The sequence below is a fragment of the Nilaparvata lugens genome, chromosome 1, assembly GCF_014356525.2.
Source record: "Nilaparvata lugens isolate BPH chromosome 1, ASM1435652v1, whole genome shotgun sequence".
Lineage (NCBI taxonomy): Eukaryota > Metazoa > Arthropoda > Insecta > Hemiptera > Delphacidae > Nilaparvata > Nilaparvata lugens.
In genome coordinates this window covers 32596142-32614581 of record NC_052504.1, presented here as the reverse complement: position 1 = coordinate 32614581, position 18440 = coordinate 32596142, and the positions used below count along the sequence as shown (strand labels likewise).

Genomic DNA, 18440 nt, shown 5'->3' with positions numbered 1-18440 from the left:
TTCTGTTTTTCTTGTGCATCTGATAAGATTGATGGTATCTGTTCTCGCACTTCTTTAAGATTTGCTAATCTCGCGTCTAAATGATAAGTGACGTCGTCATTTTCGGGAAAGATTTTCAAATCTAAAGGAGTAGTGGCTTCAAAACCGTGCAATAAGAAAAAAGGTGTATATTTCAAAGAGCATTGTTTCGAAGTATTGTATGCGAATAAAACTTTCGGCAGCATTTGTACCCACAATTCCTATTATCGGCTACGTAAGCTGTTAGCATCTCTTGAATTGTCCGGTTGGCTCTTTCGGCCAGACCTTGACTTTGGTGGTGACTTGATGATCCTAATATGTGTTTGATTCCAAGCTCAACCATAAGGTCATCGACTTTTTTATTTACAAAATGTGTACCTCTATCGGATCGAATTTCTTTTGGAACGCCAAATCGGTATATTAATTTCCATAAGCATTTAGTGGTATTATTTGCGTCGGCGTGTTTACAAGGTTCAGCTAAAATATATCGGGTCGTTAAGTCAACAATCGTTAGAATGTATGAATAGCCCATTGAGCTCTCTAACGGACCGATGTAGTCCATCATGATACTTGAGAAAGGCTTACTATCACACTTGATGGGTGATAAGAAACCTTGAGGCTTCGTAGTAGGGGTTTTTCTCTCTTGGCAATTTTTACATGATCTTACATAATTCGCAATGTTTTCATACATATTTTCCCAATAATATTTCGATGATATTTTCTCATGGGTTTTATAAATGCCGGTATGTCCACCTGTTAAGGAATCATCATGGAATGTTTCAAGGATTTTATTGATAAGAGATCGGGGTACGAGAAGTTTCAATTGATTGGTATGCCCATCAAATTTCTTCAGATAGACAATGTCTTTTTCGATCGTGTATTTTCTCGCCTTTCTAATCGTAGCTGTATCACTATGATTAGGGTTTCGTATTGCATCATATATTTTTCTTATACTCTCATCATTTTTCTGTAAAGTCTTTATGTCTATTTCTTCTATTTCGAATATATTGTAGTTTTCGTCCTTTGTGAGATCAGTTATATCCTTCTCTAGTGGATATCTACTCAGGGCATCAGGTACGTGCATTTGGGCTCCTGGTTTATATTTCAAATCAAACGTGAACTCCGTTAATTGCTCGTTGGAAAGCATTTGGAGATGTTCTAAGACCAAAAGGTAGTCTTTTGAACGTGTACAGCCCTTTATGAGTTGCAAATGCTACATATTTTCGACAATCTTCGTGTAATGGCTGTTGGAAAAATGCTTGTCTGATATCTAGGGTGGAAAAGTAATCCGAATTGTCAAGAGAATCAAAAATTGTTTGAAGAAGGGGAAGGGGATATCTATCCGGTAATATTTTCTCGTTCAACATTTTATAGTCTACAACCAATCTGAATCCACCGTCTTTTTTAGTAACTAAAAATGCGGGAGAAGCATAATGACTCTGGGTTTCACAAACTATTCCTGCTTTTATCAATAACTCTACTTGTCTGTCTATTTCTGTTCTTTGAGCGATAGGTAATCTGTACGGTGACTTAGCAATGGGTGTGTAATCTGTAAGTTTGAACTTGTATTCGGGTAATTTCGCTTCCTCGAAATCAATTTCGTTTGTTGAAAATAGGTGTTTGTATTTATTGATGAGTCTTTTCGCTTTGGAATTTTGCTCTGGTGTAAGATCTTTATTAATATCTATTTCACAACCTCCTCCATCGAATAGAACAGAGTCTACTAATGAAACAGATTCGTCGTAATTACAAACTTCTCCTTCAATTTCACCAATAATAGTTTCATGCAACAATCTTATATCTTGCCTTCCTAGATTCAAAATTCTAATTTCACTCATGTTTGTTTCAAAATCATCCTCATTCCAAAGCACATGCAATTTTTTATTATGTAATAACGATTCATTTGGAGTAAAATGGGATACTTTGAGCAATTTTTGTGTTAGATTGACTTTGACATTCACGTCTTTTTGAGCGGGGATTATTGTTTCAAGAGCACATTTGACGAAATTTACGGGATTGGGTATGCAGACTTCTTTTGTAATATTTGTTTCAGAATCGTTGTGTAATCTATTTAATGTACAAATCCACTCTTTATCCATGTCTAATTCGACTATTTTACCATTATCGGTCATTGAAATGATGTTATTCTCATAATCTAATTTCATTTTATATTTTGAGAAGAAGGAATTTCCAACAATAATATCGGCCTGTAAGTCTTCAGAAATTACTAAATTTACTTCGAATTTCCTGTCATGTATTTGAATTTCACTCGAGATCATTCCTGTGATCGGCATTAATGAACCATTAGCTACCGATAAAGCAATACTACTATTTTTCAAATGTTTTAGATCATCGCTACTTAAAAGATTTTTTTGAACTATGTTTACGTTCGTACCGGTGTCAATGGTAATTGATACATCTTTTCCTTTGAATTTTCCATTAATAGTAAGTACTGGGACTTGAATTCTTCTCTCTTTAGTCAATGATCCATTCATTCCAAGTTCGTGCTGAGCATGCATTTCGGAAGACAATAGCTGTTTGAAGTTGGTTTCACTTTCTATTTCGTTAGAGCAATTAATTTCACTTTCATTTGAGTATAACTGATTATTATTGGCATTGAGAAAAAACTGCCTGACAATTCTATCGCTTTGGATTGTTCATCTTTCATTGATACAGAAGATATTATATTACATGTGATTTCTTCTTTATCAATTGAATTTGGAGAATAATTATCAAATGGAAATTCAGCGCTTTGTTTTTCAAATCCGGATCCCAAGTTCATATCCGATTCGTCTAGGCTCGGGATCCTGTATTCGAGTTTTTTGATAAGAAAAAACAATCGTCTTTCCAGTGATTATTCCTCTTACAGTATGTACAGAATCTAGTCCTATTAGGGTTGATTGGTGTCCTGTAATTGACTGATGTTGATTGTGTGTAATTATTGTTTGTATAAGGTTGTCTTTGGAAATTGTTCTGATTTGTTTCGTGTGGGAAGACGTTTCCGCTCCTATTTCCAAACTGTTTATTAGGATTAGGATTATGTGATTGTGTGTTTCTGTCGCGATCATTGTAATTATTATTGTTTGAATAAGGTTGTCTTTGGAAGTTGTTCTGATTTATTTCGTGTGGGGAAAAGTTTCCGCTCCTATTTCCAAACTGTCTATTAGGATTGGGATTTTGTGATTGACCTACATTTCTACTCAAATTTTTCACCACAATACTCAGATCGTTCAATTTCTTTTCTAAAGTATCTACTACATTTATTTTTTGGACAGGCTGTTCGATTGAAGCATTATGCATTCCTAACTTTTTGTCTAGAAGGAAGCGAGATCTTTCATATTTGGCGAGATTTTTCTCTAAATCTTCAACTGATGCATTGTCCATGAAAGCAACATGTTGCAATGCTCCTACGTCTAAGCCTCTCAAAACATATCCTACTATTCTTTTCTCTGACATTTGAGGCTCAAGAATGTGACAAAGTTTTATTATATCTGCTGTGTATTCTGTGTATGTTTCTGTTGGTAATTTGTTTCTGTTTTCGAGTTTTTGTCTGGTTGTCTCTTCATGAACAGGGTCTACAAGTTTACTTTTTAAGTGGCCTACTGCATCAAGAAATGTCGCGTTTTCATTTTTATCCGAAAATATGTCGAAAATTGCCAATGCTGTTTTCTTGAGGTAGAGGGGTAATACAAGATTTTATCATCCTCATCCCACTTATTTATTTTTGCTGCCCTATTGAAGGTTTTCAACCACTCGTTGAAGTCTTCACTCTTTGTACCCCCATAGCTTTCGGGTTTCGCAAAGGGTCTTTTATCATTCCCTGCCATATTATTTTCTGGAATTAGGATATTTGCTAAGTTATCGGGAGCTACTGTGTCGTAGATGTGTTCTTGATTTCTGCCTAGCTTGCCTACTATTCGCTCGTAATCGGCTAACATAGGGAAGATAATACGATCGCGTTGAGACAGGGACCCTAACTTAAGTAATCGACTTAGAGCATCTCTAGCTCCTGAATCGTGGTCCACATAAATACAAACTTTTTTTGCCAAGTCAACAGCGAATCTCAAGTATTCAATATTAACAGATTGAGGGATGTGAATACCTAACTGTTTGCCTAGCTCTAATAATTCTGATTTATCCAGAGATTTTACTTTTAAATCAATAGGTAAACGTAATAATGAAACCTCGAATTCACTAGGTGATTGTTCAGAGTCACTAGAACTAGAGATACTCATCTCAATATAACAATAATAACAATTATCATATTTACCCTGTACGTTGAAAGAATAGAGGACATAATTATACGAGATCAAACACAGAATATAATAATTATGATAATGACCTGAAATGAAAATGTCAATAGATAATTTGAAGGCTAATCTTGTCAATTAATAAACTCTTTCTCATGAGAACGACGCCCAACACCATGTAATGGGGTATTTAAATTAAGAATATATTGGGGTTATATTAAGTATGGTATTGTGATGGTATTATAAGGTTGTGAGAACAACCCTAGACATTATGGTAACAATTTATAAAAGGGGAATCGCTTGGCTTGCGAGAGGTTAAATTGATCTAACTCTATAACTCATGAGAAAGGAACTATATTTTAAAATAATAAACAAAACAGTTATATTTTGGAGAACTAAGTAATCGATTTAATCAAATTGTAACTCAAAATGAAACTGGAGACTTAAATAAAAATAATATTGAGAAAACTTTTTAAACAAACAATAGAATAATTACAGGATTTGCCTTCAATAAAAAAAAAATGAATAATATATAATAATAAAATTGATAATATTAGCTCACTGAACTCACTGGACCAGGAAAATGGTGTCTCGGAAAAGAAGGGTAGAGCCGGGCCCGATTATCTGCAGTATATAGCTCCAGGTCCCGTCCTCGTAACCGACTGACTAGAGCCTCTCATTTTTTCATAATTTTACTTGTCATGAATTTTCACCGTCGTCAGCAATTTATCTATTCATTGTGAAAATTCATGACAAATAATAAAAATTATGTAGTTCTATTACAACGTTCGTGCAATCAAGCCCAACTCTACAAACTTGAAATAATAAATACATAATATCTCTATCGAATAATTTTGTATTTTCAAATATGAATTTCAATAAAAGTTTATAAAGCGTTCAATAGTGAATAAACATGCTTTTGAAGAAGTGGATAGAGAAGTAGCCTATTTTATAATATAGCCCAATAGTGATATCCACTTCAAACTGAAAGCATTCCGCATGACTAACATACTTCATTCTTCATAATAATAGTGCTTATTATTGCTAATAATGACGCTTCCTATTCAACCAATGCTTACAGTTTGACGAGAATTCCATCGTAGTGAGGTTAGTTAAGCTGCGTTTACACCAAACTTATTAACAAAATGTTTATTTCTTCGTCCTTATAGATTCTATTAGATTGAACATAACTTATCATACACATGATGAACATATGTGTTTGTCAAGTTCCGTTGAATCTATAAGGACGGAAAAATAAACATTTTGCTAATAACTTTGGTGTAAACGCTGCTTTACTGATTTCACCAACTGAATATTATTATCTAACTTGTTCAGAGTGGATCAATAGGTGCTAGTAAAGTTCATGAACTGTAGTGAAGTTGATGATTTGACGGGATATTATTGTGATTATTGCAGGCATCTTCAGGGGCGGACACGAGGTGCTTGTGCGAGCCAAGCTGGCAATGGCCGACGCTGTCACCATGCAACTCACCGTCAGGTCCACCGAACAGATGGTCGCCGAACTCATCACCTCCACTGTCGGCTGATTCACTCACATTGTTATATGCTATATTAATTCATCATTATAATATATTATATTCTATTGTCACTGCTGCAATATTTCTACTGAAAGTATTCATGTATAAATAAAAACTGTTTAAAACTGATTGACTATAATATTGAGTCTGAGTTATTCTCATTACATGGTTATTCAAAAATGTCAAAAAAATTATCTAAACAACGATGCACTCTACCCAATCCGACAGAAGCATCAAGGTTCGGACATCTACACAAAAATAGGGTTCATAAACCATGGTCTGTGGAATGCATAAAAAACTTTCACTTAGGCGAATCTCGTTCATAGCGATGAGGCAATGTTTCATTTAAGGGGTAAAGTCAATTGACATAATCTTCGTATATGGAGAACCGAAAACAGTGAAGCATGAATGTTTTTGTGATTCATGGACGCTGCTTTATTGTAGATATCGTTCGAGCCTCAAAAACTTAATGAAGTTTTAGATGGGCGGTTTGTTTAGTATAGCCTTTATTAATTTTTATTCTACCGCCTATTCATCCTATTGTTACTCTTAATTGACCAATCCAGTTTCATTCCTTATTCGATTCAGATCAGCTACTGAATGGAGGGAACTTCCAGTCTTCGCTATAATCTCGGTCGGTACTCATGTGTAAGCATCGCTCACATGCTTCCAGTAAATTACAATCTGTGAGTTCACTTATCCTTAACAAAATATAAATGATTATTTTTAACAAGAATTAACTTTTAAAATTACATCAGACATTTTGGTATCAGCTATCTTCCACAGAAGGCTGTGTCAAGGAACGCTGTTCTCATATCTTTCTCCACTGCCATTAAAGCGTGGATCTCACTTACGGGATTGGAAAAATTATAAGCGAGCCTTCAAACACAAATATACTCAACCCGCTTATATTTGTGTATCTCTTTAATTTGTCTACTGTCCAGGTATAATTTTTCTTGCTAATAGATAACCACTATAATTGCAATATGCAAATGATCTGGAAAGCGAGAAATGTTCAATTTTCAAACATAGTCAGAAGACTAGAAGGTGTGGCATTTTTATCGCCTTCAGACTTGTGCTTAGAGAACTCGCAAAATAATAAATGATTTATTTGTTACATTTTTCTTCTTTTCTGGTATAATTTGGGTCGTTTCAAACTTGCAAATGAACTTGTTGAGTGGTAAGTTGTAACCTATTAGAGCGGTCTTTTGGTGATGTCACACGCTTTTTTATATTATCTGCTTCTCTCATGTAGATTCAGTATCATAGAAGAATACGAAAAAACAACAAAAATATTATGAAGTGGATGAATGGCAAAAAAATCATTTCAAATAGTTTTAAATATGTATTTTATTCAAATCTCATCAATAATACTTGGCATTTTTCTAAAAATTAAAATTGTAGAGTGACTTCTAATATTAGAACACGTGAATCAAAACATGTTAGATTATACTAAAAAGTCTTTTTCCATTTAAATAGAATAAATTATAGATATAATTTTCAACAATTTTCCATTTTAATGGACCTGGTAACATTTTTTTTAATTACCTTTGAGGGGTGGATGTAAATAAGGCACTTATATAATTCCACAGTAGTATGAGATAGAGATAATATCATGCTTTCACTTATGAAATACTGAAGACATAAATGCAAGGATATTATTTAGAGACTACTCCAACAAAGAAAAATAATGTACTAATCAAAAAATTGTCTGAGAGCTGCTGTAGAAAAATCTATCGAATAATCTAATCGAAACGCTTAATTACAAAATTATTGCTTTTAATAATTGCTTATAACCTCTATAAATAAAAAAATATTGCAAATTGATATCACGTTTTCTAAAATCTAAATAATATAATTGTTTAAATTATTGTGATGCAATATAGTTAGTGTGATTGTTGTTTAGGCCGTTTAAAACTACTGTTTGGTTACCTTGATGATTTGAGGACAATAATAACATTGATGGATATTTCTAACAGTTCCAATAACGGTGACAATGGAAGATTTGATTACATTATAATGGTGACCTGAGGAAGGTTCAAGGTAGCCAGACAACCAAAAGATTGTAAGATGTGATTAATTTGGTATTTTGACGACAGCGTCATGGATTGACTGAGCGACATGGTCGATGTTGGATGAATTGATGCCGCACATACTGATTCTGCCGGTGCCCATCATGTAAACATGGCACTCGTTCACCACATACTCAACTTGTTTGGCTGTGAAAACAAATCAGAAATTAATCAATTAGAAACATGGAATAATAAATAATACACTGAAGATTCGCACCTACCGTTGCGGGATGAGTGCCAGACGACTGGAGCCAGTCAATTTTCAAGCTGTAATTAAATGGTTAAAACTCGAAATATAAGTGATTTATGGGTTTTTTTAGTCTTGCATCGGGCATTAGAGAAAGAGAGATAAAATTTCAAGTAAAAATTACTTAATAATTGATTGCTAATTTATTATTAGAAACAATTTAAATGATAGACAATGAAAAAGTATTGTCAAATATAGATAGTTATGAGGTGTAGGTAAAACCTGCTACTAGAATAACTATAAACTGAAGTGAAATCAATATGTTTCTTCAATGACACTTCCTATTCATTTAATGTTCAAATTATAGGAATCTAAAAGTATAAAAAAGGCGTAATAGAATTTATTTAAACTCCACTCTTACAAAAATAGTTTTTTTTCCTTCATCTTGTTTCATCTTCCAAGTCAATTGGGCAAGAATTATTCACAAGGAAAGCATACAATCTTGTATTTCTTGTTGTCACTGGACATGTAATTGCACATGAGTTATAATAATCTCTGAACAAGTAGAGAGTGATGAAACAAACTGAATGTCGACTCAATATTAAAGAAATTTTTGATATCGAAATTCGGGAGAGGAAGTGTTTTGAACTGTGCCTGTTGGTCCTTCCCCAATTATTAAAGTTAATAATTGTGCATCTACAATCAATAAATGAATAATTATGAATTTGATTAGAAATTATTATCAAATACCCAATAGTCTAATAGGCTGATTCAATCGAGCAATTAGAATACGAGTACCGGTACTATAAGATAACTGGAATAACACTAATAATAATGTCTTGCAATAAATGAAACTAACGTGTAAGACCAGTGAATGAGAACATTCCAATTTGAGTTGTGATGTGGCTCCATGTTCCAGGCGTTTTCAACGCTTCCAATCTCTCTCTCAGCTGTTTCCTCATCTTGATTATCCTTTCTGCCATCGTTGAAATACAAGTTTTCCTGAAATTTGAATCAAAACTATCAATGAGGATGAAGTGATATGATTGCTTTCGAATAACTCGATATTTCACCTGAAGACCATTCAAGGTAGCCAAGCTACCAAAAGATTGCAAGATGAATAAATTGATAAAAATCTTCCAATTACTATGTTATAGTAATAACATGTTATAATATGTTAGGTTTAATGTCAATCAATTATTCACTAGTCAAGTAATTATTATTAGTTAAATAATTATTCAACAGTCTGGTAATAAAATGTTTTCTTATCTTTATTGCTTCCTATAGTCGTAATCCATTTTTATGGCATCCAAAAGAATTCAATTGATTCATTACAAAATTACATTCTCCACTCATGTGGTTTGCAGATAAAACCACTTTTTTACTGATTTGGTTATGTATGAGAAGGATTTTATAACAAACATTTTTATGGTCTACACATGGGTTTCTTTAGTAACATTACCAGTGTAAGGAAAGGTAACTTATAATAAAATATTAGGAAAGATTTTAAATTCATGCCTTGGAACATTCCATTAGACAAGCGATATGATCGCATAATTGTAATTAATTTTGTTGGTTCACATTAATCAAGTATTTTTATTCACTGACCATTCCTCGTAGAGTTGAGGACTGTTGAGCACTTTGGCCACAATGCGCGCCCCGTGACTGGGTGGATTCGAATACATGGCTCTGATCACAAGCAACAGTTGAGATTTGATATTTGCAATCACAGAAGGATCTGATACTATAATCACCAGGTTTCCAACCCTTTCATCTGCAACAAAAGTTTGATTTATTGACAAAGGAAACGTTTATACTAAAAATTGAACCAAGATGAATTCAAATTCACTTTAGTCTGAACAACTAATTTCTACTCAAGTATTTGAAGTTTAGAATTCAGATTGATAAATGAGAAGAAGATTGCATGTGTGCAATTCAAGAAAATGTACTGGCTACTTGGGAGGACATCGAAGTTGTCAAATTATAACAAATTGCTTCTCTACAAGCAGATTCTCAAGCCGGTGTGGACCTACGGAATTCAACTCTGAGGCTGCACCCGACCAACCAATATCGACATCATCCAGCGCTTCCAGAATAAAGTACTCAGAAGTTGTGTAGACGCTGCTTGGTACAACAGGAACTGTGATCTCCACCGCGACCTGGGAGTGGCGACAGTCATCAGTCAAATCCAAAGATTTGCAGAAAAACATGAGAAAAGACTTCATCAACATGTAAACGTGGAAGCAATCCAGCTGCTCAACGTGCATGCAGAAAGAAGACCTCAACGCAGGAAGCCACACGAATTGGTTTAGTGTTAAAGTGTTCAATTGGAAGTGCAAAGGCAGAATACTGTATCCTTTTATGCTGAAAATAATCTTCAATTTAATCCTTGACCAATATAGAAGGCTTAACCAATGTGTTTTACCTTCACAAACAATATTCTTATCAATTTAAGTCAAAATAGAATAGCTTATTAGTCTTTAACTAGGTGATATAAAAATAAAAATCTGTGCAATTTAGAAGTTTTAGGAATAAATCAATAACAAAAGGGAAAATGATTTCCCAAAACATTTTTCTCAACATGAACTGAAAACTACAAAAAATTGTCTCACACGATATATTCTAGTAGGAATGAGATATTTCTGAATTTATCCCTTACATATTAACAAACAAATATCGAGAATCATTGTAGATGGATTCTTTCATTCACCGCATGGCCAATGATAATAATCACAGTTTCCTAATGATAAATGGGACTTACAAAAGAAATTCTTGCTTGATTATTTTCAATATTGTATGAATCTAAATAGAGAATTTATTATTCACCTTATAATGATAATTATAATAGTGCCTTATAATGGACTATCACAATGCATACGGTGTATGAATGATGAAACAATATTAAAAAAATGTAACAGTGGAATGTAGCTTTATAACATATTAATGCATGAAGTATAGTAAAAAACCCTATAGGTGAGAACTTCTCATGTTCTTTTCCATTCCAATCATAGGAAATCGTGTCAATGACATATTAGATCAGCCTATAGAAAAGGAAAAGCATAACCGTACAACACATACAATACAATTCGCACAAAAATCCATGCACTGAAATAAACTACAAAATTAATTTGTACTCACTGTAAAGTCCAAAGTTTTTCGCATACGATTGACAACACAGCAATTCAAAACCATTATCAGCAAAGTAACGAACTGACCAAGCATCATTATCCAAATTGCCAGAAGCGAATCCTTGGTAAGCACAGTCAAACAGAGGGAATAATTTGCGACTCTGTACACAAAATAAAAAAGCATTTTCACAGCTCAGCTAAACTCACTCGAATCATTTAAACAAAATTGAAAATAATGAGAAGGCATATACATACGGAATTTCTTGATGTTGACTAAACGTTTGTTGTTTTATTTACAGCTAAACTTATTAGATTTCTTACATCCATATTTAAATTTCAATTTTAGAGCTTTCAATTTAATCAATCTTTTGGCCAATGGGAAAAATGTCAAGTACAATAGGTACTATTAATATAGGTATAGGTACTATTATACTACACGAATTAACAAAATCAACTAGGCTCTATAAACTTCTACAAATACATTCCTACAAATTTAAAATAATAGTAGACTAATACTTTCAACGAGCTCACCAGGTGAAATAAAAAACAAAATACATTCATTAAAATTGCAGTATTTTAAAGTTTACTGTTGACTTTGGGTGAAAACAACGGATCTCTAAGTTGATGAAACGAACCTTGATAATTTGAGCCAACTCTTTCCATTGCTCGTGAGTTGGGTCACTGCCAGTTGGGTTGTGGGCACAGCCGTGGAGGATAATGACTGCATTTTCAGGGGCATTGTTCAAGTCCTCCTTGAAGCCCTCGAAATCTATGCATCGCTTTTCAGAGTCCCAGTACCTGTAAGTTCTTCCATCAGTGAAGCCAGCGTTCATAAATATGAGGCCATGGTTTTCTGAAATTGATACGGACGACATTACTATTATTTTATATTAGCATAACACTTGTTAGTAATATTGATATTGCTTCAAACATATCTCTTCCATTGAATGTTTTCTCTCGTAATTTTTAAGGTTGCCTCATACGTATTACTGCTTATTAGTAAGAAATATTCAATGATAAACCAGTGCACAATATTGTGCAGACGCACAGTAAGATCATCCCATCAATCACCCACACACTCACACCATATTGCTCACTCACAAGCAAAAAGCATATTTGGGCATTACACCTATAAATTTACGAACATTTTTAATGCTTTCCCAATGCAGAGATTATAACAATAAAAATACATGTGAATAACACACAATCAACTCATAAAACCAATAATACGGTTATACGAATAATTTCAACTTATCTCCAGCAAAAATCTCCTTTTTCAACTTATCTCCAGTAATAAGATGGTTTCATTTCAGAAATGCGTAGAGCAGTATAAACTTTGCCCGCTAAGAAAGATAAAGAAGATGGATGAATCTTGAATAATATCCTTGGTTATCAGCTTCTTGGTTGACCGGTTAACGCAAACTCTGGTATAAATAATTCAGATCAATTCAAAAATTCCCTCTTAAACGAACCAGTTGAGAATATTAGAGCTAATAGTCTTCAAAACAATAACTAACAAGTAGCAATATTTGCATAGACTTAATAACATAGATACTCAACTTAAATAGCATTGTGCATAATTTAATAAACCGCCATATTTACTGAAACAAGATATACGTAAAATATTGTGATAGTACAACTATATGAAGATTAAGGATTGAAGAGTGATTGCTAATAGAATGACTTATAGAATGGGAATAAACTAATCATTTAAAAAAAATACAGGTACCAAATAACTTACTGACTAAATATTAGGTGAATTGAAATCAGAATTTATAATATAATCATTCAATGAAACACAGTAAATGCTTTTGCATTATTTTGGCTAGGATCGTAGCAATCAATAGAGATCTGATCACGGTACATGGAACTGAATCACTGTCGTGAAATTTTTTTTCAAGGATGAAATAGATAATTGTACTAACGATGTAGACAGAATTTTTTTAATACTAACCCCAGGTCTGAGCAGAATAATAGAAAGTGTTGAAATTCATTTGTCTAGAAAGAAATTCAGCAGCAACCCTCAATGCTCCAGTACCACTCAAAGTTTGAGTACTAATTACCTGTAAACCAATTTACAAACATACTTTATTTGAAACAAAAATAGACTAGAAGAGTTGGAAAAGTAGAATAGATAGCACAAAAATGTTCAAATTCAATTATGTAGTAAAGTAAAATATTCATGCCAAGTGGGACCTTCCCGCAAGGAACTCCACCAATAAAGCCATACGAATTTACTAATACGAATTTTACGAATGCAGTAAAGACAGATAGATAACCCAGATATGGCTAGCAAGTAGATTTGAAAAAAACGTTCTTTACAAGTTTATAATTCATACAATGTTTTTGTTCATTAACATTTAAATACAATGAGACACACAATCAATACATTCAGAAACTTTAGTCGATCAATAAAATCAATAAAGTTTCACTTATTCCTTCAACTTAATAATTATTTGAACCTAGTTCATTAGTCATAATATTAAGAGTCGACTTAGTTGAATGAGATTCAAAATTCAAGATTTAAGGAATAAAAGTTTAATGAAACTATTCGATCGATTAAGTGTGATTTCGAATTCATTAAATGCATATGTGGGTGAATGACAGTGTAAATAAAAATGCTATAAGGCGATACTGTTTATTTGGATGAGACAAATTCACGTGAAAATGATAAGAAATATAAATTTTCAATGTTGAAGTGAATTATCTTACATAATAGATATTCATGACGCTGTTAGTGAGCTAATGAATAAGATCAACTAACTTGAGAATTTCTAGTCATCTTCAATTCCAATAACTGTTATTTCGATGGATAAAGTAAACAATCATTTCTATGTTCACAATTGTTCACTTCACTTCAATATTGTTCACAATTCAAATTTTGTGTTGAGATAGTCGAATTGGCAAATCGAAAATTAGCAATATTTAAAACAGTAGCCTTTTTAAAAATAATTTTATTCTCGATCTAAATTACTGACCCGCAAAATATTTTTCATTTCTCTTGAATGTACAATGCATTGATTTAACGCCCATGACGCATCACTATTGTATTGGTTTTATAGAAGCACAACCAATTTCGGTCACACGATATTTCCATTGATGATAAAGCTGCTGCATTTTTTTCAATCTTATCGTCAAAGCATTCACTAACTACTATATACATGGGTTCAGTTACATAACATCATTTACTGATCGTCAAAATTGGTTTTAATGATACCCAAATTATAATTTGTGTTCATTATAATTGACATTGAGTACTCGACTTGAAATCGGGACTGTGAATGAAGGGATATTTGATGTCAGTTCCAGATAATGGAATGTTTTCTTCTCTAATCAATCGTCGATTTGATTTATTATTGGAATCCCAGTATCTCACTAACGTCTTAATGATAAATTTCATACATCAATAAAGGAAAGAATCGGCTTATACACGTACGAGATAGGAAATTCACGAATGACGCATCATCACGTCTCAACTACTCAACTGATTAACTTGAAATTTTGCATATTGATTCTTAATTTACCGAGGATGGTAATATGCCTATTTAAAAATCTCTAAACGGCTGTTACTTCAATCAGTCATTTTTCAGGTCTATTTGAAAATAATTCTTATGAGTCGAATTAACATCATTGTACTTTAAATCAATAAGAAACAACAATGATGGATGGTAACAGGTCTCATTACTATTTGTGGACCTAATATAAAACTTGATTTATGAATTATTTAGAAAATAATTTATATTTCATTAATATCTTACTTTTTATTGGAATAAATAACTAACAAATACATACAGAAAAACAATTAAAATTGTTTTCAAAATTTGTAATTTGTGTTCCCTATAGGCTCAATTGAATAATACGAATTAAAACTGATATGTAAGACTGTAACTGTTCTCATTTCTTCGCGGTCCATCAATGATGGGGAGTGATGGATGAATCAGAAAATGTTGAGAATCACTGCTTCGGATTAATGTTGAAAATAGCATAATAGCATATTATGTGGCAATAATATTGACATGGAAGGAATTTGCCCTTTATTTAGATAATGTGAGCACAACTGGGAAACTACTAATGAATATCAATCCAATTTCAAGTTCAAGCTGGACAATGTTCGACTTCAACATGAATATTATTCAACGTTTTCAAACATCAATGGCAATACGCTTCACTATCTACATGTTATCTGAAATTGTAAAGTAGAAGATAATTTATTATAATAGATTTTTTTGTATCAACTATCATTAAAAAAAATTCTTAATACATTGAATAAAGTGATTTGATAAATTCTATTTCAACTCAAGTTGAATGGGAACAAAATGCATATACATTACGGTCACCAAATAAAACTAGGTAGGCTCAAACTAGGTAGAGACTATATAGTCCATACAAAATTACTTTTGACTTGGAGGGATATGCGGACCAGAGAAATGTAGGGAGATCAGCCAATTATAGTGATGAATAGAGTAATGGTAAAAGCGCAGTTGCTAATTTTTCGATTAGACTCAGTCGACACAATGCTTTCAGAGAGGAATGTTCGTATACCCATCATGAGCACTTGAACACTAAATAGAAATTAGAGAACGCTGGCCGCTTAAATTAGAAGGGTAACATCGCCACCGCTGTATCCCTACTTTTCTCTGCTCCTTATATCCCTCCGAGTAAAAAGTAATTTTGTATGGTCTATAGAATACATTTAAAAGTGGTTGTAGCCGAAGACTGATTGCTTGGAGTAAGAAGACCAATGACTGAAACTGACCTTTCCTTCGGCAATGGCTTTACTGGCACTGCCCAGCAGCATCCTGGTAGAAGCATTTGTGAAGTCCTCCAGACCCAGCACAGGTAGGTACTCTTTGTTGAGAGTCTCATCGTTGGCCAGCATTATTTCGGCTTTTCGAACAACTGGCAACACCCACGGTTTTCCATCATCTGTTCTATAAGCTGAAAGACAAGCACAATTCATAGAACAATTATTTGTTGAGTATAATGACTTATAGCCTTCACTTACCACTACGACGCTATTAGACTCACTTGATTCTCCAATGAAATACCTTAAGAGAGTAATAAAGCGATGCTCATCATTTCCAGTGATTCAATCGTTAACTTGTATAATCAAAGAATAAAAAAACAGTTGATAAGAATAATTTAAAAATAACAAGTACCTAAGTTAATTCATCATGAAAGTATATTTGATTCGTTACCATAGTTGTTCTCTATTTCCTTATAGAAAAAAGAATAGCCAATATAGAAATATAAGAAAATAGAATTTAAAAACAAAATTCATTGGTATTTTTCATGATAAAGGAAATAATAATCAGTGCCAACCATACGGTATGTTTTATTTTATTTGCTTTTCAATTACCCTCCTATTAATTCAGCAACACCTTAAATTTATATCAAGGGGTTTTCATTGGTGGTAATAAATAAAGTTAAAGTAGGCCCTATTGGGTACCTAGGACCAGAGAAAAACGAAATCAATTAGCTTTGACTTGACTTATTGCATAATGAAAAAATTGACAAGACTTGTAGGCTATTCTTTAGGACTCCAGGCTGGGATGCAAGTGTGTGTGGGTCCCAGTTGCATAGGACTCATATGGTGTCCTCAGCGAATAGACACAAAGATCTGGGGTCTTGACTGATGTCACTATTGCAACGAGCGCGATAAGAACTAATACATGCCTAACATCTCACTTGGATAGGCCTACTTGTTTTGGCACCCCAGCTTGGTGCTTCAATATTACGTACTAAGTTACCGTTAGTACAAATAAATTTGCTGCCTTTTCCAAGGCAAAATTAACCCAGCAAACAAGGCCGAGGAAGAAGAAAAACATCATGCCTGGCAAACCTGAGACAGTGGTATGACAAAAGATTGCACTGATAGTCACCAACATCCGAACCGGATAGGCACCCTAAGAAGAAGTTACCGTATTTTTATGGATGGTGTCCCAACGCACCACCCAAGCACTTGACTCAATAAGAACAAAAAGTGCCGGTTGCACAACAGCCGGTTAAATTTTAACCGTGATTAGTTTTACAAGAATCAATCAGAGAAGCCGTCTTTTCAAAAACGCCTTCTCTAATTGGTTCTTGTAAAACTAATTACGGTTAAAATTTAACCGGCTGTTGTGCAACCAGGCCAAAATTGATTGTTCAACCATCGATTGATGAAATATAAAACAATTGAAAAGTAACTTGAGTTACTAAATACATTGCTTTGGGCAAGGCTAAAAACAGTTAAAATAATTATAAAAACAAGTTACACTGACAATCTAAAATTTATTATCATCAACATAGAGTGAAAGTTGTTTGCCGACTAGAGGATAATATCTTTAATTAATATAGGCCTACCTTATGCATTGAGTTTGAGTAAAACTTTACAAAAGAATAATGAACATAGGCCTACCTATACAAAAATATTTTTTCTACTGAATAAAAAGGTTTCCAACTGTCAAAATCAAGTAAAAGTTCTTAATCACTTTGAAATTAATTAAAACTTTACTCACCACCAACACTTAGGTTAACTTTCTTATCAGATTTATCATCTTGGAACGCTTTGGTTAGAGCAAACGCTTGTGTGTAGATTGTAGAACCCGCCTGAACATTTGCAAAAGTAGACATTTTACAATTTTATATTTCAAGTCAACTAAAACTGCATGAAATAAAGTAGAGATCTCCTCTAATTGACATTCAATTTGCGTAGCATATGGACTGCTGTGGCTGTCACAAAACAGAATTGAAACTTGAAAGCCGAATTGATTTGACAGGAAACATTTTTGTCTGGGTCACGACGTCACGTGACTTTTGTGGAGACGACACTAGCGCTTGTGATTCACTAATCTTGAAACCCGCGATTCTTTTAAATTGATGGAAGTTTAGATAATTTGGCAAATAAAGCGCAAAAGGTAAACTAGTTGCATTTCAGATTTTGTAGGCTCTAATAAGTGATATTATGATTGTTGAAATATTTAACCTTCTGGTAGTCGCGCCCTACTCAATCACACGAGCAGTCGCGTGTTGTACTTTTTACAACATCCAATTTTCCAAGTGTTATGTACTCTGTTTACTGTCAAAACATATTAATTGATTGTATAATCACTTTTTACATCTTTTTAGATTATTTTACGCCTATGAACATTTTGATAATTACCATTTCATAGCCCAATAAGGTACACCAAGCAAAGGGGTAGCCGTCTAGTTGTCACCCCGACTACTTGACACCTGGTCATTTTGGCCATAGGCGACTACTTGTA

General features: G+C 33.4%; 2 protein-coding genes across 2 annotated transcripts in view; one reads left to right on the top strand and one right to left on the bottom strand.

Annotated features, from left to right (window-relative positions):
• LOC111053297 (coatomer subunit gamma) overlaps positions 1–5935 on the top strand; it is a 29222-nt gene extending 23287 nt beyond the window's left edge. Inside the window, exon 16 of the mRNA XM_022340152.2 lies at positions 5685–5935. Within this exon, the coding sequence (XP_022195844.1) occupies positions 5685–5815 (131 nt within the window). The 3' untranslated portion in view covers positions 5816–5935. The remainder of the gene's footprint in view (positions 1–5684) is intronic.
• Positions 5936–7138: 1203 nt separating this feature from the next.
• On the bottom strand, positions 7139–17981 carry LOC111053298 (aspartate aminotransferase, cytoplasmic). Its single transcript, XM_022340153.2, has 8 exons — positions 17694–17981; positions 15950–16131; positions 13148–13256; positions 11829–12046; positions 11204–11354; positions 9674–9839; positions 8925–9067; positions 7139–8025 (listed from the first exon to the last, which is right to left on the bottom strand). Exons 1-8 carry the CDS (start codon positions 17806–17808, stop codon positions 7883–7885), a joined length of 1227 nt encoding a protein of 408 aa, XP_022195845.2. The 5' UTR covers positions 17809–17981; the 3' UTR covers positions 7139–7882.
• Positions 17982–18440: the final 459 nt, after the last annotated feature.